The sequence below is a fragment of the Lonchura striata genome, chromosome 5 (genome assembly GCF_050655825.1).
Source record: "Lonchura striata isolate lonStrDom1 chromosome 5, ASM5065582v1, whole genome shotgun sequence".
Classification (NCBI taxonomy): Eukaryota; Metazoa; Chordata; class Aves; order Passeriformes; family Estrildidae; genus Lonchura; species Lonchura striata.
This window is the reverse complement of record NC_140707.1, coordinates 8,188,670-8,215,951: the sequence shown is the minus strand read 5'-3', so window position 1 is coordinate 8,215,951 and position 27,282 is coordinate 8,188,670. Positions and strand designations below refer to the sequence as shown.

Below are 27,282 nucleotides of genomic sequence, written 5' to 3'. Positions count from 1 at the left end.
TTTTTTTGGTGAGCCATTAGCAAAACATTGTTCAATTTGTGGGTCTGCATTTCATCCCTATACTATGTGAAACTGGCAACAAAACCCTGACTGTGTTACATGCTTCTTTGAAAAGCTGTTACTAGAACATATGTGTAAAAAAAAGACTAAAACTGCCTATTTTATTTTCTTCATTGAGTTGTCATCCTGCCTACAAGAACAATTTATAACTGGAAAAGGCAGAATTTAATGACTACATCTGTAACAAGGAAAACATATGGTCTCCATAACCATTACATTTTTAATGATGTGGCTTGGACAGAGCCATTCCTCCTTGAAAACTACCTTGCCTTGGGGAGGTACTGCTGGCAGTCTCCAACATGTCATTAGCATTCTTTCATAAGAAATGACAATGCCAAGGCTATCATGTTTTCTCAGATGACAACCTTCCTTAGACTGTGTACTCCCTTTGTAGGTGCTTAGAAACTGTCTGTTTAGTAGCCAGTGTTCATATCTAAACCTTCTTGTAGGGTGGAGAAGGAAAGTCATTGGAGAAGGTTGGTTTAGGGAAGAGATTCTTATCCAGTGAAGTGGATAATGTAATTATTGTGAAGAGCATGGTGACTAAAAAAGATATGTACTTGCATCATATTTTCCACTCTGCAAATTTTTCCTTGTGACAGGAGTTACCAACATAGAGTAGTTTTAGTGTTATAATAGAAACGTACTGTTATTAACACTTATTGTTTGGTATTATATATTTAGTATATAGTGTAAATTCTATTGTTTACACTAAAAATTTGGACACACTCCAAACTTCAAGATGTTTTTTTTCTGTCTGCTTTTTATTTCTTTTCAAAAATAGCATGACTATGATTTTTAGTTTTGTGTTACATTTTAATCCATGAAAATCAATTCAGTGGACTTTCAGTTTCTCAGCTGAATTTATCTAAGACCTTGTTATGCTTTTTTGGGGGGGGTAATGATTAAGAATTATTTTCTTTGCACTTTCTGTGTGGACAGCTTTTTGGTTAATGAAGAGCAGTTAATTTTTCTTAGTAGCAGGCTTTGTCCTTTCTTAATATGGTTTTGTTTCTAATTTAATGTATTTCATCTGAGATTTGTTTTAAAGTAATGCACTTTTTACTCAGGATTCAAACAGAGGTACAAAAAAAATTGCAAGCTAATTCATAATTCATAACTGGATCTGCATATGAATTGGGATGCTATTAGGTTGGTGATTTTAAATAATATCTCACATAATCTCTAATTTCAGAAGAGTAACCCTAGGAAAAAAGAGTGAATGAACAAGAGACCATCTTCATCCAATCTACCAGATGTAGGTTACATCTGGTTTTTTAAAGCCCAGGTTCTTTTTTTCTTTCCACACACCACCACCACCACTCCCTGCCAGGAGCCTGAAGTGGTTTTCAGGTAGTGTCTCCATCGGCCCTTCACAGGCAGTGCTGTGCAGCCCTGGAGGAAGGTGGGTACACGGGGCTTTCTGCCTTCACGGTGCGTATTTGCTGATCGCTTGTGAGGTAACAGCATCAGATGAATGTTTTTCTGCAGACACTGGCACGCTGGAATGTAGGCACACAGTTTGTGGTGCTTGGGAGTGGGGCTGTGTCTGAGCCTCATCCCCAGTGGGTACAGCTGTGAAAAGCAGGTGAGCAACATTGAAAGCACTGAGCCACGGAGTGCCCAGATGTGCTGAGCAACCACACAGGGAATAGAGGGCACACAGGTGGCAATGAATGTAAGAAGAAGAGTATAAAGGGCTGGGTTAAAGAACAAGATGGGCAGGTGCCTGCAGCCTTCTGAAGAGGTATGGTGTTACTCTGTATAGGTGGATGCTTAAAGCTTTCTGATACTGTGTGGTGATACTTTGTGTACCATCTGGACTGTAACATATGCTGCAACAATGGAATACAAGCTGATATGGTCTAGCCTTGCAACCAAAGGCACTAGACATTTTGTATTTAGGCAAGGGTGATACCAGGGGTGATTTCAGCTAGAAAACAAACTTTCTAACACAATTTGAAGCATTGGGAAGAAAGGCATTCTTTATTCACAGCATGCTGAACACACTCAGAGGATATCTCCCTAATCAGGTGTGTCATGAAACTTTTCAAGAAGTTATTTATTCCATCATGATCATATGTATTCATTACAATGTACTTCCCAGCTAATACACAAAACACTACGTTTCCTAGAACTGATTTGCATGCATCTTCCTCTTACTGGGAGTCCTTTTGTGGTCCTGCAGAGTCTTCTAAGGGGTCTCTGGTGGTCATACTCACTGAGTGCCCCCAGTGTTGCAGATGACCTCACCTTGAACTTCTCTTATGGCTTACTCTTTCATCTTGTTAAATGGCTTTGCCACAAAAGTCACTATGGTTCATCATTATCTGCTTATCTACTGATTATAGCTATGTTTAACACCCTTTTTGTCTACTTTTACTTTCTTGTATCTGTTTTGTTAGTTAGTCTTTAGGCTCTATTTTACAACTTCAACAGGAACTGAAAATGTCTGTTGTCTGTCAAGCTGTCAAGTCCCCCCTTTTCTTGAGATTATGTCTCTTTTAGGCAAACCTCAATGTTTCATTCCAGCACAAAGTGTTACGACTACTGTAACATTGAATCATAATAAAGGCAGGCACACACGCTACAACAATTACAATGACTGCCATAAATGGGTTTTGTAGCAGTCTCCAATTTGGTAACCATGACGTAAGCCAATCCCACCAAGAAGAATTTTCCTCTTTGGGCCACTCTTCTACTGCTCTTTCTGTTGAGGTGATTCCTGACTTCTGGACTTCAAACCCATCATTGATGTAAGTGCAACAGTACTGTCCTATACTAATACATGTTCTTCCTTGGCTGTTAAGCAGATAATCTGACCATGCAGTTCTCTAGAGCCACGGCTTCTGTTTGTTGGAGCTAAAAGGATGTGCTATTTAATACTTAAATACTATAATTTGCCACTTCTAGTAATCTATTTAGCTTGTTTATATAAACTGACAGGACAAGGTAGTGCACATGGGGCATAGCATGAACCATAATCTTTTGCTTTCTGAAATTGAAGAGGTGTATTGCAGATCATCCTGCGTTCACTGGATGGAAAATGTTCTCTTGGTCCTAGCTCTTATTGTGGATTGTGCCGAAGTACCCTAAGGGGAGGAATTAATATTGCTTGGAATCAGGAACCAAACCATCCTTTAAGAAGCCATTTATAGGCATTGTTTCTGTGTAGCCAATAGGTGTCACTCCCAGTACCAAACATCTGATTTCCTATTTTCCACTACTGCGATGGAGTTAGGGCTTCTATATCTGACTATTTTGTGTTCTCACTGCCATTAGGCCAGGGACAGTCAGAGACATTTGATGTTGTGTCTTGCGTGGTGCAGCTGAGAAAGAGAGGACTATGTGCCTGGCCATCACCTGGCACACAGGTCCCACCTAGGAAACTTGAGCACTGTAGTACAAGTAGTGACAGATTTAGTTGTTGTGAAATTCTTTATTGAAATAGACAGTGAAGACATGCTGCATGGCCTCTGCGCAGAACTTAACCCAGAATACTCTTACCACTCCACTCGTACAAACCAGAAAAAATCCTCCTGAAAGGAGAAGCTTCTGGTCTGGTGCTCTGTGTGTGGAAGAAAAGCTAGACTTGCTTAATCCCATTTTAGCAGCCTCCTGCAAGCGGCACATGTGCAACTCCTCCTCCACATGCCTCTGACAATCAGTGTTGAGACAAATCAAAATGAAATTGGCTCTTCACAGCTTGACGTGTATTTTGTGTTACCAAGTTACCTGTTATCAGATGAACAAATACCAGGTAAGTGACATTTGTGACAGACAATAAACACACCTCAGTTTCTTGCCATAAAAAATGTGATTCTCTTATTACTTTAGAGTCTCTTAGAAGCAAGTTTAGATTTCTTAACTGAATGGTAAAATAGGAGATGTCTGGGAGCCCTTTAAACCTGGCAAGCTTCACATAGGACTTCAGATTAAGTGATGAATCTTCCCTTTGAGACATTCAGACAGTAAATGTTTAATATATTTTCCAGTCCCTTGTTTTGACATTTTGAAGAAAAATATTTCTAGAATGTCTGTATACAAAATCCAGGTAGTTATAACCACCATGCTAAAGTTAAAGAACAGCCTTTGCTTAGGTTAAACACTAAGCATGTGGATAATACTAAAATTATTTGGCAATCCATTTGCATAAGATGAGAAATTTGTGTACAAAACCAGTGTGTGGACTACTGGATAGATGAATGTAATGAATGTATGAAATACATTATGGAGAAACTTTGAAATTAAATACTATGGGGTTTAATATGTATATCCAGACCTTTAGATTTTTCTTGCTTCCCCCATTTAGTAAGCTGGAGGAGCTTCCTGCTGGCCTTAAACATCTAAAGCAAATTCTGATTCTCATGATATTTTCTTAAGCAAATACCTACAGGAGTGCCTACTAGATTTAGTACACAGAGAAAAGCATCCCTATCCCCAGAGGAACTGGGTGGTTGGTTCTGGGAAGAGTGCTTTGTTCCAGAATTTCTTATACATTGCAGGATAAGTGGAATAACTTGATCTGACCATTTCTGTTGCTCAGGTGCCTCAATTCATGTGCATGTGAGTACCATGCCTTGTGCTGGACAATTCAGCATTGTCCAGGGGTCAGGCAATTTGACTCATGACTATCAGGTAAACTGCTAGCTTGAACAGAGAACTATCCAAAAACGATATCGCAAAAGTTTATGGCATGTTGAAATAATCTTTTTTCTTTTTTTAACCCTAAAGCATACCATAACTTTTCAGCCATCCATAATAAAACTTTGTCCAAAAAAATATCAGAAGGACACTGCAGCCAGTCTTGCAATATAAATATTTTTGCAGTTCAAAGGAAAATAGCAGTATGGTAGAAATACAAATATATATAGAGAGAGACATGTATATTTTTATACCCATTTGTATAAAAGAAAATCTATTCAGTCTGGATATAAACACAGTTTTGGATAAAAGGTGTTTAAGTCTGTATGCACAAAACCAGCTGTACTACACTGCAGGTGAGGATTAGTAGTTACTGGGTTTCAATGGGAATAAACACAAGAAAGAAAAAAAAAAAAACCCAGTATTCTGCTTTGCTAAACTCAATCAAATGAAATAAAAACAAATGGAGACCCAAGGGTCTGTGTAGCCTAGTTCTAAAATGCAGCAAAGGAAAAATATTGAAAAACCATCTGATAATTCCAGTAGGCCTTTGTGAGTCAAAATGCTGAAGCCCAGGACATTTTTTGTACACTAAGACAGCTGGCAAGACTTTGGTCCTGGTAGCATCAATATGTTGGCCTATGAGCTTTTAAAAATGAGATGATACTTAATAAATATGCAATATTTGACATTGATAAAGTTATTAAAATACATATGTAATGACTTGCTGATTCAGGGATAATCCCCTGAATTTTTCTGAATAAGAAAAAACATTAGACCAGAGCTTTTCTAATTCTAGTATCTATACACCATCGTTCTGCAGTACAGTATGCAGCTGGCTTTAAATAAAAGAGTGTATCTACAGAAAGTGGTCTGGCTGTGAAAGGAGAGAGGAACTCTCACAGAACAGCAACAGAACTCTGTTGCTGTTGCAAAAGTCACATTTACAAAGCTTTTCCTTGCAGGAAAGTGGATTCTTTGTATTCTATTCCATGGTATCTACAGCTGGGATTATGGGTACTTTCATGCTTTAGGTTTTGAACATGGTTAGTAGTAGCTCCAGCTTTTGGTTTGTGGAATGCATTTTGAGGCGTCTTTTTGTGAGAGACTGAAATGTTATGGCTAAGGGCTCAAACATTGTTATGAAGGACTTCTTGCCCTTGATGGCAAAACTGCATAATGAAATTGTGGCCACCAAAGCCCACCCCTTCCTAAATATGCCTCCCGACTGGAACTTTGGGCTGGGAATTAAGCTGCCTAAGGGAACACGGGATATGATAATGTGTCACTATTGTTGAGTTACCTCAGGGCTAGGGAGAAGTAAACAAAGCTGGGGAAGAAGAATTTATCCACAAGAAAACCAGATCCAGCATCTGTCCTGAAAATGCTCTCTGGCTGTGTTCACGGTCGGGGAGGCCGTAGCCCACAGACTCATCTGCTGAGGCCAGGGTTGCAGTCACTCTTATTCCAACCACAGGGAGAGGAGGTTTCAGGGCTGTTGCATCATCTCTGGTCAGAGGGTATAGCAACAAAGGACAGCCAAGATGACAGATCAAATTGAAGGGATTTTTGAATAGCTGTGTCTGAGTATACCCTCTGTAAGCAGCATACAATGAATATTCCTGAAGTCTAGGTAGTTGGAATGGAAGGGAGAATCATTGTAACACTGTCCTTTTGCTGTACTTCTTCAGTAACAAGCTGCTTTTGACGGTGTTTTAGGAGGTCCGTGTTGGAATTCCCTCTGAATGGTACAGAACCCAAAAGGTTCTATATATATGATGTAGTAATGCTTTTAAAAACTCTGCTATATGCTTCTTCATCACTAGTTGTTGAAAATACAAACATTTCTTCCACATATAATTGCACTTATACTTTTTCCTCTCTTTACTCTTTAAGTAAATGGCTTGAAAATCTGAAAAACAAATGGCAAATGGTTTTAGAAGCTCCCAGACGGAGTTCCCTCTGACGTCTCCCTGTGACGTGCTCGCTACGGAGCCCAGAAGGCAGAGGGCAGTGGCCCCGCCGCGCTGAGGAGCGGAGTCCCGGGAGCGCAGCCGGAGCGCTCAGCCTCAGCATGAGCCCGGCCGTACGGAAGGTGGAGGCTTCGGGCGAGGGCCGCTTCGTCTGCGTGCAGTGGGAGGACGGGAGCGAGAGCAGCTACCCCTGCGTGTGGCTGAGGGACAGCTGCCAGTGCCCCCTCTGCTTCCTGCCCTCCGCCGGAGCGCGCAGGCTGCTCCTCGAGGATCTGGATGTCAACATCGCGGTGAAGCAGGTTGCTCTGGCAGATAGCAAAAAGGTATTTGAAGGAAACCAGCGTTCACCTTCTCGTGAAACTTGTCTAATAATGCTTATTAATCGAAATTCGAGACAATTCCAAGTTATACTCTAATCACACTTTGTCTGCAAACCTTACCAGCTATTTGCAAAGTTTTCAGGAAGAATAGCAATTTGGGAATTTCATGTGAAACTTCACTGTATGGATATTATGCAGAGGCTGTGTAAACCCCAGCATCAGCTTTTATAATATAATAATGCTTTTTAAAATCCCGCCATGTGCTTCTTCATCACTAGTTTTTGAAAATATAGACATTTCTTGCACATTTAATCACACAATTTTTCCTCTATTCTTTAAGTAAATGGCTTGAAAATCTGAAAAACAAATGGCAAGGCGATGATGACATTAATCCATAACAAAAATATCAGCTTTATTAGCAAACTTTAAATGTAATATAAACTTTATCTTGAGTGAACACTCAAACCAAAGTTGAATCCAATAACCAGTATTGGACTAATGTCTGTATCCCTGTCTACTTATTAATGTTTTTTCCTGAAAAATGGAAGGTTATCAAGCAAGAGAGGATAGGAGCTGCCCTCCTTATGAATTTCAATCTTTCCCGATAGATGAAATCTTAGTATATTATTTAGATTTTTTTTTTAATACTTTATTAAAACCAGTACATGGCTCCTTTGGCAAACTAATTTCCTTTGTTTTATACTTAAAGATATTTTAAACATATTCAATATGCATCAGTTAGCCCTGGGTCAGATGGGGCAGCCCCGCTGCAGGGGCAGTCTGCAGAGGCTGGCTCATGTGTGAGTGTCTCACCACAGAGTAAGGGACACTGGTGAGGAATTCTGGGCTCCCAAGTTGATTGTAGACAAAATTCATACAATGTAAATTCATTATTTCATTAGGCAAATTAGGAATTGTCTACTTCCATTTTTATTCAGAAACTGATAAAAGCACAGCACTAATACTAAAATGATACTGACAGTGTTTTACCATCATGTGAATAAGCAGAGTCATGTGAATTGGGAATTGATACCTATTCATCCACCTTAAAAATTCAGCTGAGGGTTTGTGCTGGACTGAGCTCTTTCAGTTCCTGACAAGCAAATCCATATGCTTTCTATCCATGTTTTTTTCAGGAATTGAAAAACCCAACACTTTAAATGTTTATTTGATAGAGGGAAAGCTTCAAAAGTAGGAGATGGGTTTCTCTCCTAGCACAAGGTCCTTGTCTATCTTGTTCTTTTTCTTTTCTCACAACCTGTCAGTGTTTTGCAAGATATTTTCACTCATCTGAGCTGGGGTAGAATGCTCTCCCCAGTGATACGTGCCAGTTTTTACAATTCCCTTCTTTCTGTTAAGTGCAGCTCCCACAGTGGAAACAGCCCACACAAACCAGCAAATTAGGTCATGGGTTGAAATGAAAAAGAACATTTTTAAAATGTCAGCATTTGAATAGTGTTTCAGCTGGCTTTTCATTACTTGTTTGCTATCATGCTTCAGGGAAAGTTTAACTCTGATGTTATTGATCTAAGTATTATAATTTCTATGATTTCCAGGGGTTTTTGTTGTTCAAGATGATGTTTTTCAAATATTTTTTTTCTAAACTCACCTTTTCCTTTGTGCTGAAAGATCTCTATTACATGGCCTGATGAACACACAAGTGAATATGAAGCTGAGTGGTTGAAAAAACGATGCTTCTCTGAAGAAGCCAGAGCTATAATGCGCGCAGATTTATTTTTACCAGGTAGGAATTAAATCTGTGTCTGCCATGCTTGTGTCAAATGCAAGGGGTTTAACAATGACAGTCCTGGCTAGATAGAGGTGCCTGTGTGAGGACCAGGTCTACCTAGCTGAAACCGTGGTAGCAGCCCTTGTTGCCGAGTGCCAGGCTGTGCATGTGTGACAGGGACCTGTGGTTATCTTTTCCCTCTTCTACCTTTTGCACCTGAGAGAAGTACAATTAATTGGGCTGCACTTACTTTCCTAAAAACCTTCTCTTTCCAGAAATGTTAGTGGGTCTCATAAATGAGCCATGGACTACCAGTGGTCTGTGACTATGCAAGTGTGTGAGTTCTGTTTAAACTATTTAAATTTTTCTAAATTCTTCAAAATAGAAAGATTATTTGGAACTGCAAGGGAGATACAACTGAAATATTTTTTTCCCCATTTTCATGGCTTTCTTGTTAAAAAGTAACTGTGTAGCATAGCAGTGTGTAGTGCTGAAGTTCAGGCTGTGTTTGCTTTGCTTCCCGTGCATATTTTAGTGGTAGAGAGTCTTTTGATTACTAAGTATTTTGTCTAACTGTTTTTGTAACATTTACCCTGTACAAATCATTTACTCTTTTAAGTGAATAATTATAAACCCACAAAGTAATGATGCATATCATCAGTACTTTGACAGCATTTCAGACTGAGCATGAAAGTGTGAGAGCTTGCAAGATGCCTGCGATTGCTCTTCATAGTGTGTCTGTGAGATCTGTTGCAGAAAGCTGTGGATCTGTGTTGTGTTAAGATAGAATCTGTTAAAATAGGACATTACTGGCTTAAAACTTAAATGATAAGAAATATCTCAATTTCAGTGGATGCTGTAATAGATTTTTCATAGTTCAGAATGGAACTATTTTCCATGGGTAGCATAAAAGTTTTGACCTACTTTACTTTTGTGTAAACTGTAAAACAGTTGTGTTTACTATTTTGAAGAGTTTGACATGCTTCCAGAGTGAATATGGTGAGGATGCAAACTTCATTTAGGGAAACTAGACTTGATTTTTCAGATGGCAAGTACTTTTATTTGTGAAAATGAATATCCTATGAAAGCTAGCAGGATGTTTTGTAGTCTTCAAAAGGATCAACATAAGTTGCTTTAATTAATACCCAGACAAAATAATCTAGATCTCAGGTTGTGTTCATTGGCAAAGGTATTAATTACTGAGATTTCAATATTTCTGATGTAATGCTACTTTTTTCACCTATTAAAAAGTCTTAACTGGCTGTGATTTGCCTTCACATACATGCATTTCCACAGTGCTTACCCTTGTCATCTAAATGCAGTGCACGTTTTGGAGTTCTCTGCTCTGCCACTGCTCTTCTCCATTGGAGCCATCTAGATAAAAATACACACCAAAGATCTGTTTCATTCTTTGGGCAATTCTTTTTCAAATTCTGTTTCAGAAGAAACAGAAGAAATTAAGTATATAAATGTTACAGCAATTAACTGTTTGTTTTTTTTTTAGCGGTGTCATTCAGCTCTTACTCATTTTCTCTGACAAGCCCTGGCTTATGATGACTGACACCTTCTTGCAGTTTTTTCCCAGGTTTCATTTGCAAAAAAAAAGGCTGTGAGTTTGCTTGCTGGCTGTTTAAGACCTGTTTTTCATTGTATATTTTGGTAAGTTTAGAACACACCTCCTTGTGGCAAGTGGAGATGCACATTGCAAATTACATGCCCTTAAGCAGCTAACCATACCCCAGCAGTATAATGTTATAGACAATGGTACGAAATGCCAGCCCTGCATGCTGATGCGAGCTTGCCAGACTGCTGTAGTTAACCTTCACTGCTGACATTCACAGCTGTGGCTGGTTTCTTTTTTTTTTTCTTTTGCAAGTGGTTATTTGCTTTTAGTGCTGCTTTTTTAAAAAAAGTTTTTCCGTCATAGTTTCTGATTCAAAAAATGTACATGTCAGACATTGTGTCAAACCCAAAAAGAAGAGTGGGTCAGATTTTCAGTGCATGATGAAGTGATATAAATAGCTCTATGGCAGCATGTCAAGATTTCCCTTTTAAAACATAGCCAGATCCTATCCATGCAATATGCAGAATCAAAATCTGCTATTTGTGTATATCAAGGCTTATTTCAGCCCAGCTTACAAGATGCTCCCAAAAGAACAGCAAAAGAGCCATATTCTATGTCTACAGCTGTGGTGTCTCAAAGATACTCTCTTTTTTATTTCTGTTTACTTGAGTTCTACCCAGCAGATGTCACAGGAATGATTTACCATGTCTGTAATTCAGATGCTGGATATAGTAGAGGGTGCTTGTGAGAGACACTGTGTAAGCCAGTATCCAGTATCTAACTCCATTGTGAGGCTCATTTTCCAACAATTTTTTGCTGGCATTCCAAAAACAGGATGAGGTTGGGTAGTTCCGGGGTTGGAAATAAGACAACATCACAATCATATTTTCCTGTTGGGTGAAAGAGAAGATTCTGCAGAGCAAGTCTGTAGTGGTACCTAATATTTTTAACTTTAGGTTAGGTTAGGGTTTAAACAGCAGTTTAAAGGTTTCAGATGATGATAGTTCTTTAAAATGTGATGATATGATACTGGATGTTTATATCCAGCTCTGCAAAAGTTTGAATCAGGATGTTAACAGCATCAGTGCTGTTTTCAGTTTCTCTGCTAGGTCCAGGAGATGATAATTTTAGGAGGATGAAGTTGAAAATAGATATTTTACTTTTAAAGTTTGGTCATTTGAATTTATCCTGCAGTAATAACTAATAAGGGCCTAATGACAAATTAGACTGACATATACATAACTCACAATACAGCAAATATACAACTAACTTTCAACAAACATAAAAATACATGCTGTAGGCAAAATAATTTTGGATGAAGTCATTTACTCTAGTGGTGACTAGACTTTCTCATATTACTCAAGAAGATTTGATCAGCATTGTCCCAAATTGTATAGTAAATGCTGGATAATTCTATGTGTTGTTGCATGCACACCAGCTGCAGCTGCTGAACAAAGGGCATCTTCTCATTTTATGCAAACTCTAATGTAGTTAGGACTAACCTGGTATGATCAAGGAATGGGATTTTTGATTTTTCTTTCTTTTTCCCCCAAAAAAATTGTTTAGAAATTATTGAAAGAGGCATTAATTCTTTCAAAATAGTTTCATTCTTCCCATTTTGAAAAGCACATAGATTGGGGTTTTAGTAGGCATAATATCAATTATCAATAAAGATACAAAATAATTCTATAAGACTTGTTTTTATCCTGTATGAGTTGTTCCGTTACATTTGCAGGGGGACCAGGACAGGTTGGACATGGACTGAATCCAACAAGGTGATGTTTAACAAAACCCGCTGCTGGGTCCTGCACTTTGGCCAGAACAACCCCCTGCAGCAATACAGGCTGGGGACAGAGTGACAGAACAACAGCCAGGCAGGAAGGGACTTGGGGGTACTGGCTGGTGACAGACTGAACACGAGCCAGCAGTGTAGCCAGATGGTCAAGAAGGCCAATGGCTCCTGGCCTTTATCAGGAATAGTGTGGCCAGCAGGAGCAGGGAGGTCACTGTTCCCCTGTACTTGGCACTGGTGAGGCAGCCCCTGGAGTGATGTGTCCAGTCGTGGGCCCTCACTTTAGGAAGGACATGGAGATGCTGGAGCATGTCCAGAGGAGGGCGGCAAGGCTGGTGAAGGGCTTGGAACACAAACCCTCTGAGGAGAAGCTCAGCTGTGTAGCCTGGAGAAAAGGAGGCTCAGGGGTGACCTCATCTCTCCCCACAGCTCCCTGAAAGAAGGTTGTAGCCCAGTGAGGGTTGGGCTCTGCTCCCAGACAACCAGCGATAGAATGAGCAGACACAGACTAAAGATGCACTAGGAGGGTTCAGGTTGGACCTCAGGAAGAATTTCTTCACAGAAAGGGTGACTGGGCATTGGAACAGGCTGCCCAGGGTGGTGGTGGAGTCACCATGCTGGGGATGTTTAAGAAAGCCTGGATGTGGCACTCAGTGCCATGGTTTAGGTGACAAGGTGGTACTACATCAGAGGGTGGACTTGATGATCGCAAAAGTCTTTCCCAACCTAGTTGATTCTGCAATTTGCAAACATAAAGATTGTTAATTTGGTAACTGCACCGTGCTAATGCAAGTGAGATCTTAAGCTGTCTAGACACTAATGACTGATTCCTATCATTCTTACCCCTACAGCTTCCAGAGCAGATTTTCTAATACTTCTGCTATAGTACAATGGAAACTGTATTTACTGCCTTAGCAGGGGGAAGAAATTGTTCTATGATGACATGATAAAACAGTGAAGTGCTTGAGTGGGATCAGTTACCACCAGGAAATACTGCCAAAAAGTACAGTCCCTGTACAGTTCAGTACAGCTCCTTGACAGATTTTCAGGCTGAAGAGATTTTGTGAATAAAAATGGGTAGGAAGTTCCTGTTTGGTATGTGGAAGAATAACATGCCATGGGGAGGATATAGTTTCTAAGACTTTCAGACAATCTTTTTAAAAAAAAACTTTTAGATGGAAGAACTTAAGTATCTGCATACCACAAGATCTTTTTTCCATTCTTTGAGTTTTGCTTTCCTGTTGCTTTTCCAATTAATTATGGACCTGGTAATCTGTCAAATTGTAAATATTAGACAACATAGAGCATTTCACCCAGAGCCAAAGTGTAAATGCTGCTTCTTTTAGTGCAGATCTGTGACTCATCTCTCACCTATTGCTGTTGTGCTCACCTGGCTGTGATACTCTATGGGACTAGTCAGGAGAATTCCTTCACTATTTTTCATACAGCTATGAATTGTTTAAAAGCAATTCATATGTATGTCAGACATAAATGTTAGAAATTAGACCTCAGAACTATTGCAGCTATTAGAAGGATCAAAATTGGTACTAGTGTATTTAAATTAAGCTCTAAGAGCTCTCTGAAAAAACACAATTACTAAGATGTAAAGCATAAAGATTAAAAAGTCCACAGGAAATTCTGTGCTAAAATTAATAATTTTATTTGGGATATTTAGTATTAAATGGTGTGCTCACATTCGTATTACCACTTGGAGCTATATGCAAGGTTTCCACTTCTGGTGTATTTACCATGGTGTCATTACAGAGTACACTGGCCAATGTAAAGGGGGAAAGGTTGCTTCTGCAGTAGCTCAAAGGCTAAGCTCTTGACTGCATCAGCATGTCACTGAAGGGCTGGAAACTAGGAGCCTTTCTTCTCTGAAATTTAAGGTAGAGTTTATATGCATTTGTGTACCAGCTTGCACCTTTAAAAAGAAAGACAAACCTAAACCATTAAGGATTCTGGCTACACTTGTCACTGGAAGGGAATTTATATGAGAAAAGTGAAACTTTGAGGAAAAGAGTTTATGGCCTTGCTAGCAGGATTGAACCGTATTTACTCTGTAGATTTTTTTGTTTTGTTGGTGTTTGGGGACTATGCTTGTTTTTTTGTTGGTGTTTTTAAAATGTTAAGTGGTGGAACATTAAAAAAAAACCTCTTCAGTTTTAGTAGCTGTTTTGGGAGTATCAGTTCAGTTTCCTTGACACTTTGCAAATTCCACATTGTAGAGGTACGGTAGAGATTAAATATCTCTTTGGTCAGCAGGCAATGTTATAGTATTACTGACAACTACATTTCAGAGTCTGGCAAAGGCTAAATTCACAGAAAAATTATTTCTCTTCAAATTAAGTAATATGAGAAACCTTTGAATTTAGCTTTTGTCTCCCTTTGGCTCCACACCTGTCTGGATGTGAAGCCAGATGACGGTTGCCAGTGGGAAGGTCTGGTTGGATGGAGGATGGAGGGTGGTGGTTCCACTGTCCAGCTGTAGGGGTTGACAGGTTTGCTGTCAGGTGCTGTTTCGTCTGTGCTGTTTTCAAGGTTGTTTATTCTTGCTTATCTCTAACATGTTCTGCTGCCCTGCCACAGGTCTGTCCTGCAGGGCAGCATGTGGGGCTCTGCCCTCAGTGGGATGTTACAAACATTATATACCAAAAACTACATGTGCTGTATTTACAATAATGTGCCAATATCTATCATCTATGTTGAACAGTGTGTCCCCAGCCTAAACCAATAGAAAAATGCCAACACTACAGTGAAACATGGAGGGCATGAAGAAGGAGAAAAAGGACAAGACACACCCAATTTCCTCCATCTTGTCCCCTTTGAACCCCTAATCTAGAATCTTAAAATTTTACTTCTACACCCATGCCATACTTAATTATTACTCATATCAAACACTCAGAGCTGGTAATTCATCCTGTAAGATTGAAAACTCTTTTCCATGGACAGAGATCAGAGACAGTGTCTCTGGGGGCTCTGTACAGTGGGGTTCCTGACCCCCCTGCCAGGGACCCAGACCTTCCAGGGCAGCCAGAGGGAAGCTCTGGATTCCCACACACTGGAGTCCATGTACCTTGGAAGCCTGGAACTCCTGGAGCTGCAGTTCTATTCCAGGTGCATGTATTTATTTTCCAAAGTGAAGACAAATCTGTTGATGTATTCCTTGAAATTCTAATTTTTGTTTCTGAAAAATTAGGAAAATATTTATTAGCAAGTCAGTAAGAAAACTAGGATGGAAAAGATGAAACTTGACAAGTTCTGTTAATTTTCACTTGGTTATTCACCTGCTCTGTCTTTCAAAGGATGTTCTTAGCATACTTATACAACATACAACGTACTTAAGGATTGTTGCTGTCGAGGCAGGATGGGAATGAAGAGACTCTGACCAGATCAGAAGGCTGTTGAAAGTAAAACTCCAATTTATTCAAAATACCCCGCTCTTTTATACAGAGCTTCGTGAGGACCAAATCCATTGGTTCTGAAGTGAAAACAACCCACAGCATTGGTGCAAAGTGCTTGACGCACAGTGATAGAACTTAACTATAAACATTGTGAAAAACAAGAGAGATAAAGAATTATTTACATTCTTTTCCAACTCTTTCCCAGGCATCTGCCTGGCTATAAACTCCTGTTTCTCTCTTTGACTGAATCTGAGTCCCACAAAAGATATTTTAATTTCTTAACTTCTGATAAAGGGAAAACATTCGTATTTTATTTTTTTGCCATCTTTCAAATATGTGAAAAGATATTTTAAGATAAAAACAGTGGAGCAGTGAATAACTGACCATGGAGTGGTATCAAAAAGGAATTTAATGATGTGAGATTTTATCTCTCCTCAAGATTTGCACTTTTAAAGTTTTGTTAACATGTTACAAAATTCAACAGCTTGTCAGTCATCCTGCTGCTTCTTTGAAACACAGGTTGACCATAAAAGATGGTCCTTGTGGATAGCTCATATCTGGGCACGTGTTCTGATTCTTGGACCATGTCTGACTAGCCTTAGCCAGATGAAAGAAGAACACTAGTGGCTGAAAAACCTTTTACTCTGTAGTGTCTGAGTTCAATTAATTTTTTTTTTTTTATGAGCACATTTTATTTTGTGCTTCCTACCTATATCCAGAAAGAGGTAAAAAAAAGCCTGAACCTGGCCTTCACATTTGTTTGAACTACAGTATGTCCTTCAGTCACCAGGTAAAATTACCCAGAGTTCTCAATTCTGAAAGCTCCTTGGAATTTGTAGTTTTTATTGGTCCTGACCATCAACGAGATGTTGGAATAAATAGAGATACAGGTGTTTTATAAGTGATGCCACCTGCATAATTTCACAAATATTTATGTGGTCTCATTTCTAGTGTGTGATCTCTGTGATGATTGAGCAAGTTATCTGAATATTAGCTAAAATACCAAGTAAGGTAGTTGTGATTTAAACAAAACAATTATTCTAGATAAAATCTTTTCATGCTTTATAGTACACTCTTCTAAGAACAACAGCTTCAAATTAAATATATTTAAAAACAAGGAAAAACAAATGTCTTTACTGTAAGAATAAAAGCCCTGATTCAGTATTTAAGAGAATGCTTGACTTAAACCAGTAATGTTTCAAGTTTTGCAAAAAACTAGAATCAATGCTAACTTTACACAAAACAAAGCAAGTAAGAAATAGCATCATTGTCCTTTTTACCCATTAGCGTGCACTCTTTTTGAATGTGTGTGTATGTTTGGTATGGAATGTTTCTACATAGAAGCCAGTAAACTGAAAAACTTTGAAGATATTACTGAGGGAGAAGAGAACAAGAAGGCAGGAAGTGTTACATTTGGGGAGTATCTGAGATAGGTATTATATACAGGAGAAAAAGTAATTCCCTCACATCTATTTCCATTTGTTACAGTACCTTCAAAAGCCCATTTATCTGTCCAAATGGTCTTTGCTATCGGCTATCAGCTTTTCAGATCAAATGAGAAACTCACACCTCATTTCCTCATTCTGAAAGTTGACATGTTCCATTATTCGTAGCTGACAAAAAGTCTGAAACATGTAAGACCTAAAGTTGCTATGAAAGAGCCTGGAGAGTCATAATCACCAGGATGTTTCACCAGGAGTCACTGTAACTTACCACTGAATTGTCTGTAGTGTACAGAGTTCTTTCATTCAACCCTCAAAGAGCAAGCACAAAGCAGGCATCCCAAACTCTGGGGAGAAGACCCCACACATTTCCAGGGGATGTGCAGAAGATTTCTGCTTTGTGAATATATGGTGTAGCTTTTATAGGTTGTAAAGTGGGGTGTCTGTCAGTCAGAAACTCCAATTTATCTTTCCTCATCTGCTTCCACAGCAAGATGTTTATGTCAGCTCAGGAACGGTAATCCCATGGTGCCAAAATAACTCATTAACACAAAACAAGCTGTCCCGATGGAATTGTTTCACCAATTAGCAAACTTAGGTGAGAGGTGAGATGCCCCGAGTTATTGCATAAGCTGACAAGCTGTTAAGGGCAGGGGGCATGCCCTGCTGCACTCCAAATGCCCTTCATGTGTTGGAGACCCCGGAGCTGGATGCAGTACTCCAAGTGGGGTCTCAGCAGAGCAGAGAGGCAGAAAATGAATGAGCATGAAAAGCGTTTCATGGACACAGGCAAGGGAAACTGAAACAACTGGCCTTGGGTTTTGAGAAGCTTCTTCACAGAGCTTTGCATGGACCAGCAAGGTCCCAAGCCATGAGTGTGACCTCAAGTAACCCCCACAGGCTAGTTGGTTGAACTCAGGGAACCCCAGCACAGTTCCAACCAATGAGTTTGACCTCAAGTGACCCCATAGGTGAGATGGTTGACCTCACATGACCCCAGCATTGTCCAAACTCATGAATTTTACCTCAAGCAGGCTGATTGGTTGAAGCCAGGTAGCACCATCACGGTGCAAAGTGATGGATCTGAAGTCAGGTGACCCCATGGCTTGACCTATGAGAGATGTCTCAGTGTGCTCCATGGTTTTTTCCCCCTTGACAAGAAACTTTCAAGCAGTTTTAAAATTTTCACTCTTGTGGCTCATCAGTACAGACAGAAGAATGAATACACACATTTCTGATGCACTGCTAACAAAAAAATATTCCTTTCAAGCTGTCCTTTCATTCAATTTCTGACCAAAAAATTTAATACTGCAATGTCTTGCTGAATTTCATCACAAGTTTGCTTGTCACTGGTGCAAGCTCAGTGACCCCATTTGAGATGGTTTGCAGGATTGAGGAATATTCACAAATACTTAGAAATACCACTAACTTCAGGCTTTGACTGTGTCCTGAGTTTTGATGCTAAAACAGCTAAGAACTTGTTTCTCTATTTCTTCCCTTTCAGAACGTCAGTACTGGGGCTCAGACCTTCAACTTCCCAAAATACCTTTTGAAGAAATAATGTACAATGATGAAAGTGCATACAAGTGGTTGTGCACCCTAAAGAAACTAGGAATTGTTCTACTGACAGGAGCTGCTGCAAGGCAGGGAGAATTGATTAGACTTGGCCACAGGATTGGGTTCCTTCGTCTCACATTTTATGGGTGAGTTTGTTTTACAAAATCTTTGTTTTGCCAGTGCTGTAATCACCTATAATGTTCTTCATCTAAGCTTGTTATATCTCTTTTGTGGATTTATGTCTTAAAGAAAGGTGTATGTTTTTTTTCTCTCTATATTAGAAAATTTGACATCAAGTTCATATACCGTAGAAGAATTGATTTGTTGTGACAGGTAGGATATGTAAAGAAGGACAGAGATAACACTAACTGCTGAGAGAAGGAAAAGTGCCTGAAAACAAATGTTGTTGCATATAGGGTAATGGTGATATAGACTTATCTATGCCATGAAACAAAACCAAAAATCCCTAATCCAGTCCTGTTCTGACCAGAGGAAGTTATCTGTTCTGACAGATCTGTTATCTGTTCAGACAGCTGGTTTTCTGCTGATGAAGACTAACCCATGTTGCTATCTAATGCAAGAAAATTGCTACACCTGCTTGGTGCCAATCTTCCTACTCTATCAAACAACAATGGACTTTGAAATCTGACCCTAATAATTAAACCACAAACCACTCCAACACACTTTGATCTCTTTAAGGTCCCAGAGTCCTCTGACATGCCATTACTACCTGTGCACCCAACATGGCCAAGTCAATGCTTCAGCTCAGCTGAGACTTAGACAAAGTAATGTTGATTTTTCCATATTCAATGCTGAGCTCCTTATTAGTCTCTTTGACTTCAAGTCAGTAACTTGGGCTTTAACCAAAGCTCCCTGTATGGAAGGAGAGGTCCTGGGGAGCAGCTTCCCTTGCAAATCCCAACAGTACAAAAGCAATGATTGCTTTTACAAAAGTTTCTGTGTTACCACTCCAGCAATGTTATATATTTCATATAAAGGAGACAATTAAAATGTGTTAAATTGTTTTAGAGCCATCAAGTGACACCATAGCCTATTAAATTAAAGATGGAGCAAATCTTGCTGCCTTCAGCACTAATTACAGGAATTATGAAAAGGGGCTATTTTTTGGCTGTCAAACTGTGGAAGTGTGGTTGAAATTATCATACTTGAGTACTGAGGTCATGTGATGATGAATATGTGCTGTTACTCAAGTGCAGTGCCAAATAATAAAAACTATTTCTCCTAGGCAATTTAACACATTTGCAAATACTCAAGAGGGTTTTCCCTCTGGAGATTGCAAAAATCTAATTTTAGCATTTTGCATAATTTCTATACTAAATACCACTCCTAGAACAAAAGCATTTGTATACTATATAAAAATAATTTTATTTGCATGTTCTTTAGCCTGTTTTCTTTTTTAAACTGTTATTAAGAAGTGAAACTAGGCGTACACCATCTGGAACATATTTTGTCTATAGTATTCCACAAGGGAAAATTAGTTTCATAATTTCTTTTTGGTCACTTATGTGCATGAAATTATACAGTCTCTGTATGGTAAATTACATTCTTCCAGACAAACACCTGGATCTATAACATGCATTTGCAGAGAACTGTCTTCAATCATGTGAACTTTGTGTAAACAAAACCTGTGGTTCTCGGTCTCAAATTCTCCTGCATGGTGTGTCACTCAAAACACATTTTGTGTGTGCAGCAACATGAGGTGTTCATGTCTTTGTCATATAGCTGTGACTTCTTTCACTGCAGTTGTCAGAAAACTTTTTACTGAATTGTGCCAAATTCCAAGAGAGAAATTATGTAATAAAATAAACAGAGCTAGTTCTCAAAAAGGGTGTCATAGAAAGGGAAGAAGTGTCAAAGTCTTTCATCAAGGCATTTTTCTCCAGAAGCAAATTTTCAACTTACAGGAAAGATCCTCTGTAAAGGATACTCTATATTTTCTAAAATTATGAATCCTTCAAAATAACTTCTGGGGAAAGTTACATGGCCTTTACAAGTTCTGTATTTCATTGATGATGTGCTCAATTTGTCAGAGGGAAAGTGGAAGGTTGATAAAAAAATATGGGCCAGCTTCTACTCACTTATTTCTGAAGCATCAGTACTAGGATGATTTCTACTGGCAGAAGCCTCTTGGTTAGTGTCTTCAGCTGGCCTTTGCCACCACTGGAAAGCCATCCTACTTCTAGGTACCGCCCTGGTGCCAGATGTCCCTTGACACACTGAAGTTTATCTAGGACTGCTGAAATAAGCCTCTGTTGGGGTGGAGGGACACAGCTAAATCCTTATTTCCTTATCACGTTAAAATATTTTCATGTCCAAAGATGAAGTGACTCTTGTACTGTGATTTCACACTTTCAGTGTGTACTGTCTGGCATCCTGGCTGGATGTTCTAACATGTTTTCTCTTTTCCCTTTCATTATAAAGACCAACTTGGCAAGTGCAAGACAAAGCAGATGCTAACAATGTAGCTTATACAACTGGGAGACTCTGTTTTCACACTGATTACCCGGTTCTGCAGCATCCACCTGGGGTAAGTTGAATTTACTGACTTTTTCACCCCACAAAAAAATGGAAAAGGGAAATGTTCCTGTAGTATGAAATATGGTTGGTGATTAGTGGCTCTGAATTTTGTCTTAAAAGAGCAATGTAAAAATATTGATATATTAATCTGCATATGATAATCTATATACGCATGGCATGTGATTTATACAGTATGACGAAAATTTGGCGTAAGTCTCCTGTATATCCCATAATTTTTAAATTAATTTCTAAAGCATTGAAAATATTCCCACATGAGAAAGCTTTTGGTTCCTTTATAGGCTTTGTATACTGTTCTGATTATTTCACATAGGTTAGGTGTCTAAATGCTATAGTCAGGTTGTGACATTTTAGGACTCATCTCTTCAGCTCAGGAGGGGAACAGAGAAAGAAATACAATTAAGATGGTATATTCTGTTTTCTATGAATTGGTACAAGATAAATACTTGTTTGCCCTTTCATGACAGACAAAAAGTCAGGGCCATCCTGTAAAACTTGACAACCACAGAAAACATATTTTCACCTGGTTCCTGTCATATCAAAGTGTAATCCACATAATTCACATCATTCCAGAGATTTGGAAAGTAGTAGGAAGAGAAAGAGGGACTCAAAGGAAAGAAGCAAGACCTCTTTGCCACTGACTCACAGTCTGGAAGCATTAGAAGATATCCCAATGGGATGGATTTATGAACACGCTATTTTAATTTTCTGCCTATGTGATACTGGTGGCAGAATGTTGTGAAGCTGCAGTAAATGAGAACTCAGTCTGTCACTGGGGAAAAAAAACAATTGAACAACCAGAATAAAAGAACCACAGATGTGAGAGAACTGATACTAATAAACTGTTAAATATGCAAGCCAATTATTTTTTTAAAGAGCTGTTAATTTGTTCCAGGTTCAGTTTCTTCATTGTATAAAGCAAACAGCTGCAGGAGGTGAAAGTGAAGTTGTAGATGGATTTCATGTATCCAACAAGCTGAAGAAACAAAATCCTGAGGCATATCAGATCCTGACCTCTACTGCTGTAGACTACACTGATGTTGGTGTGGATTACTGTGATTTTGCTGTGCACTGTAAACAAAGGATTATAGAGTGAGTAGTTTCAACACCTAAAAAGAAAAACCCTGTCATCTGGTGGATGACATGTTGGAAGAAGAAGGTCTGCTCCTGCCACCTTGTGGGAAAGCACCAATTTAACTTGATCTGTAGTTCTAGGTTTGGGTGGAGTTGGTTGGGTGGGATCTTTAGTCTGGTTTTTTGGGGGAATGTGTGACTTGTTCTGTGCATTGTGCCATTTTCTTGGTTTTGCCGCACACAAACAAAAAGTGGTGGGAATTAGAGTAACTCCTAGGCACAGGCACAGGTTAGCAAACAGCCAAATGGCAGCCAATGTGCATATATATATATATATATATAATGCCAAGGACAGGTAATAATTTGAAGCATTTAGATTAAGAATTATATACTATCAGAAGACGAAATGCAAATGTTCATATTCTTTTTAGATTAAAAAAAAAGTCTATGATTTATTTTACAAAGTTTACAATTAAAAAATGTATAATATAGACCTTTGAGGAAATTAAGTGTCTGCACTTTCTGCACTTTCTCCCTTTTCCTAGCTAGTCTTAATTAGCAAAATCCAATCCAATATCAGTCTGAATTTTACTATAGAAACATACTGATATTCCAGCAGGAGAATTCTGTTATTGTTTAATTGACTTGAACTGTTTCAGTAACAACAGAATACACTCCTTTTTCTTCTTTCCTTTCCCTTTTTTCCCCCTTTTCTTTGTTTTATAGCACAGATTCTAGAGGCCAAGCAACTCGCATCAATTATAATAATGCAACAAGGGACACAGTGTTTGATATACCAGCTGAAAAAGTGAGACCATTTTATGCAGCTCTAAAGGAATTTAATGGTTTATTGAACAGCCCAGAACACAAGTTTACTTACAAGTTGAAACCAGGTCAGTAAGTTGCTTCTCCTCACAACAATTTTTCACATGTTTTTCCTGACAGTCAAAATTCTTGAACACTGCTGGCACTAGTACTGAAAGAAACTTTGAGTCTTTCTATCATCTATTTTATTTCATACTGCTTTCTTACATTCATCTCATAGATTGCTTTTGCCATTGTTACACTATAAAGAAGAAGAACGTAGCAGGGGGAATAGTCTACCTATAGATTACTTAAATGTATCTCTAAACTAAATCCAAAACAGCATTTTATGCTACATAGCATATTGGAAATTGATGTATCAATAGTGCCATAGATTTGCAATACTATGTGTGATATCATGTGTGGCCTTAATCTCTGTACTTTCGTTCCTCAGCATTAAAATAAAGATATGAATCTCTCAAGAGATATTACAAATGTAAATTCATCTTTGCATCTGACTGTCTCATATACTATGGTACTTGTGTCTAAAATGTCTGTGAGGAAATTAGTCTCTCCATTGGAAACACACAATAAAATACTGTGTAAGATCACATTAATGGATAAGCAAAGTGCCTTGCATTACGTTAGTGACATCCATTTTGTTGATTAACACAAACGGTGGCAGAGGGAATGAGAAGAAGATAAGAAAGACTGTGAATTTATTCAGTTCAAGATTAACCATAATGGTGACACACAAGGGAGAAAATTTAAATTGGCAGTCTAGCATTAATTATGCAATTTCCTAACTTTCAGTGTTTTGACTTTGTTCTCATGAAATTCTCTTAACAGGGATAGTATGTAAGTGTATAGTACAAATAGTACTAGACTGATCAAATAAAAAGTATCCTAGTGGCCTTCACCCATTTTATTTCACCTCTCTGGATTTGCATTCTCCTCAAGGCTTGATTTTCTCAGTATGGACTCCTCTACCACTCTGCTTTTTAATGCCTCATTAAACAAGAAATAAAAGATGTTAAAAAGGAACTGGCCCCTCTGGTTGAGAAAGTTAAAATTACTGTGTTGTTGCGATATATCTCCAGCTGGGTAATAATAAAATTATTACTCCCTAACTGTTGATACGAATCTACCTCTGTATTTTTTTGAAGGAATCAACTCTAGCATTCCAACTACTGACCTTTATGCAATCTCTTTATAGGAGACATACTGACGTTTGATAACTGGCGTGTGCTTCATGGTCGCCAAAGCTACCCATCCTGTTCAGACGTGACACGTCACCTGGAAGGTGCCTATGCAGACTGGGATGTAGTCATGTCAAGGCTCCAGCTCCTTAGGAAAATGGTCCTGAATAGGGATTGAGCTTTCTTCTAACTAGAATGAGCAAAACGTAGATTACCTAACCTCAATCACAACAGCAATATTAAAAAAATTAGTCTTCTTTTCAGAAACTAACATCACTTTTGACAAGGGCTTGTCATAGAATCAGGGTAAAGGCTTTGAACTGACAGAGGGTAGGTTTTGATTAGATATGAGGAAGAAATTCTTTCCTGTGAGGTACTGCAACAGGTTGCTTGGAGAAACTGTGGCTGCCCAGTCCCTGGAAGTGTTCAAAGCCAGGCCAGGTGGGGCTAGCAGCAACCTGAGTTAGTGAAAGGTATCCTTGCTTATTGTAGAGGGAATGAGATTGTCTTTAAGGTGCTTTTCAACCCAAGAGATTCTATGAGTCTGTCATATATTTTTGATTTCTATAAGCCAAGAAACATTTTGTTCATAACAATTTAAGATTTATCTGTGCCCTGGTCTTTGAATCTAGGAAATATATTGCTATGTCTGTAAGTTTATGTGCTTTTATAAAAGCAGTATGCAAAGCGGCTTGAAAGATTATCACTTCATTGGACTGACTGTGGATCACAAGATCTGCCTTTGCCTTTACATATCTACCTGCCCTCCCTAGAAGGCTTGAAAGGTAAAAGGAAAAAAGTACAGTTAACTAAATTTTGTTACAAATGGCACCTTCCTTTATTTTCAGAGAAGTATTCTTTATTGCATAAATCATAACTAAAATTCACTATCAAAATTTTTAAAAAAACACTACCGTGGTGTTATTTTTAAATACACACCTTTCTAGGTAGGACTCTGCTGTAATACATGATGTCATTGAACACAGGCTGTATTTGCTACATCCAACTGTACACCTTTTGATTATCACAGCCACAAATAAATTTTCTTACATTTCCAAGTCCATAAGCTCAGAAATCATAAACCTACCAAAGAATGCATCATATTAATGTTCCTCTGCATTAGGAAGATAAATCACTCTCAGTGCAGAGGTCATAGACAGGATCAGAAATTGTATCAGAGGCCATGTAAAGACCTAAGGTCTGTACAGCAGATTTTTGAGTAGAGTCAAAAGGAGGAACGCTGATGATGCTTAGTGGCTAGAAACTACAAAACAGAAGTGGGTATTGACTTTGCATGTGGCAGAAGCAGGGTAACTGAACCCAAATCCATTTTTGTTACACCTCCAATAGGTCTTTAGGATGTTTTCCTCTACTCTGGATTCTGAATAAAAATCACACTATCTAGAAATTACTGCAGCCAAAGTGGTGGAGTTCTTTCCCTATATTCAGATGCCATATGGAAAAAGAAATAATTTCAAAGTACTTGTTTTCATACTTAACAACATGTCTACTGAGTTTATTTTTCACTGTTCTTATAGCTGCAGAGTTAGCAGGATGCCTCTCACCATGCTGTGAACTGGACAAAACAACCACTCTTCCACTCTCAAATCCTTCTGTTCAACTGTTTATTTTCAAAATGTTCCTTCCAAGTCAAATAAATCCCAGTCTCTTCTTGGAAGGGTAACACAGTAGAACAACAACTACAGAATTAAATAACTGTAGAATTAAAATCAGTCCATGTTAGATGAAGCTTTTAGCAATCTGATTTAGTGGATGGTGTCCCTGCCCATGACAGGGGGACTGGAACTGGATGATCTTTAAAGTCCTTTCCAACCCCGACTGCTCTATGATTCTATGACCTAAAATCAGTTTGCAAACACTTCCATAGCTCCTGCTCATCATTTAACAACAGAGATCAGCTGAATAATCAGATAAAACTCAATTAGGCCTGTGGGGAAAGCTGTGCTCCAGGACGGTTTGGATGAATGGAGAGGAGAGATCTCTGAAGGCTGCTCTTAGGATATCAGGTTTATTATGGATGGTGAAAGGTCTTGCTTGGAGCTGCCAGACACAGCACATGGCAAGGCCTGAGGGAATGGGGGAGGGGAGAGACAAGGGGTAGAGAGGATGCTCCAGGAGAGGGTGGAAGTTCCAAGGGGGTGGGGGTTCCAAGAGAGGGGAAGTTCCTAGAGAGCGTCTGGCTCCTCAGAGACCCCTTATCAGGGGGCTTCAAGGTGGGCTGGAACAAGACTTAGGCCAATGGGGTCACAGACACCTGATGTTTCAGGGGAGGGTTACAGGTGTGGGATGAGCCATACATTTTGGGGGGTGGGATAGAACAGTCCATTTGACTTTTGGACCTACCTGTAGGTAAGGGGGATTGTTTTCATCCTGGCTGTAAATCTTTTGCCAGGCAATTATATTTATTCATACTCCCCAACATAGGCCTTTTTGATATAGGAAAGTTTGAATGTAGTCTTCTTTATTAAATAATGAAATGTTATTTTGAAAGTTATGACTTCATTAAATAGTCTAACAAAATTGGAGTTTAGGGGTAATTAAATCTCTCAGTGCCTTCTTTAATAATTTATTCTGGAAACATGAGGAAAATATTTTTTTGGTCTTTGCAAGAAAAGATGGAAAAGCTGAGGAAAGATGAATACCTATATTCATAATGCTCAGCATTAACTGTGATATTTTCCATATAAAAATTGAGTGAATGTTGCAATTTATATCTGCTAAGATATCTTGTTGTGGGAGGGGGTCCTGGAGACAGTCCACCTGGGATGCCCTGGGAGACCACATCTGTGTAATTTCCTGCCTCCCCCGATACCAATCATTTTTTATCCCTGTTCATGTCCATCATTGTTTGAGCTATCCCTTTGTTCTAGAATGTTCCTTATTCTTTGTGCTTTATTGGTTCCCTCTTGTTAGCCACCCCTTCCCCTTGTCCCAATCAGTTCTCACCCTGCCAGTCATCCCCTACTCCTCTCTGGTACCTGTCGATTATTGGCTGGTTTGTACCCTGACCCTCCGATCCCGTTGCTGTTATACACCTTACCCCACCTCAGGACGGGGCACTCAGAGCTCGCTCCCTTCCCGAGTGGTTGTCTCCCTGCACCTCTGACTTCTCTTCCCCTCAATAAAATCCTCTGGAAACTACA

The 27,282-nt window shown here is 39.0% G+C and overlaps 1 protein-coding gene across 1 annotated transcript; it reads left to right on the top strand.

Annotated features, from left to right (window-relative positions):
* BBOX1 (gamma-butyrobetaine hydroxylase 1) lies at window positions 1-27,282 on the top strand. Its single transcript, XM_021539033.3, has 7 exons — window positions 1-7,000; window positions 8,627-8,741; window positions 18,433-18,631; window positions 20,928-21,033; window positions 21,937-22,133; window positions 22,842-23,008; window positions 24,136-27,282. The coding sequence occupies exons 1-7, from the start codon at window positions 6,779-6,781 to the stop codon at window positions 24,294-24,296; spliced, it is 1,167 nt and encodes a 388-aa protein (XP_021394708.3). The 5' UTR covers window positions 1-6,778; the 3' UTR covers window positions 24,297-27,282.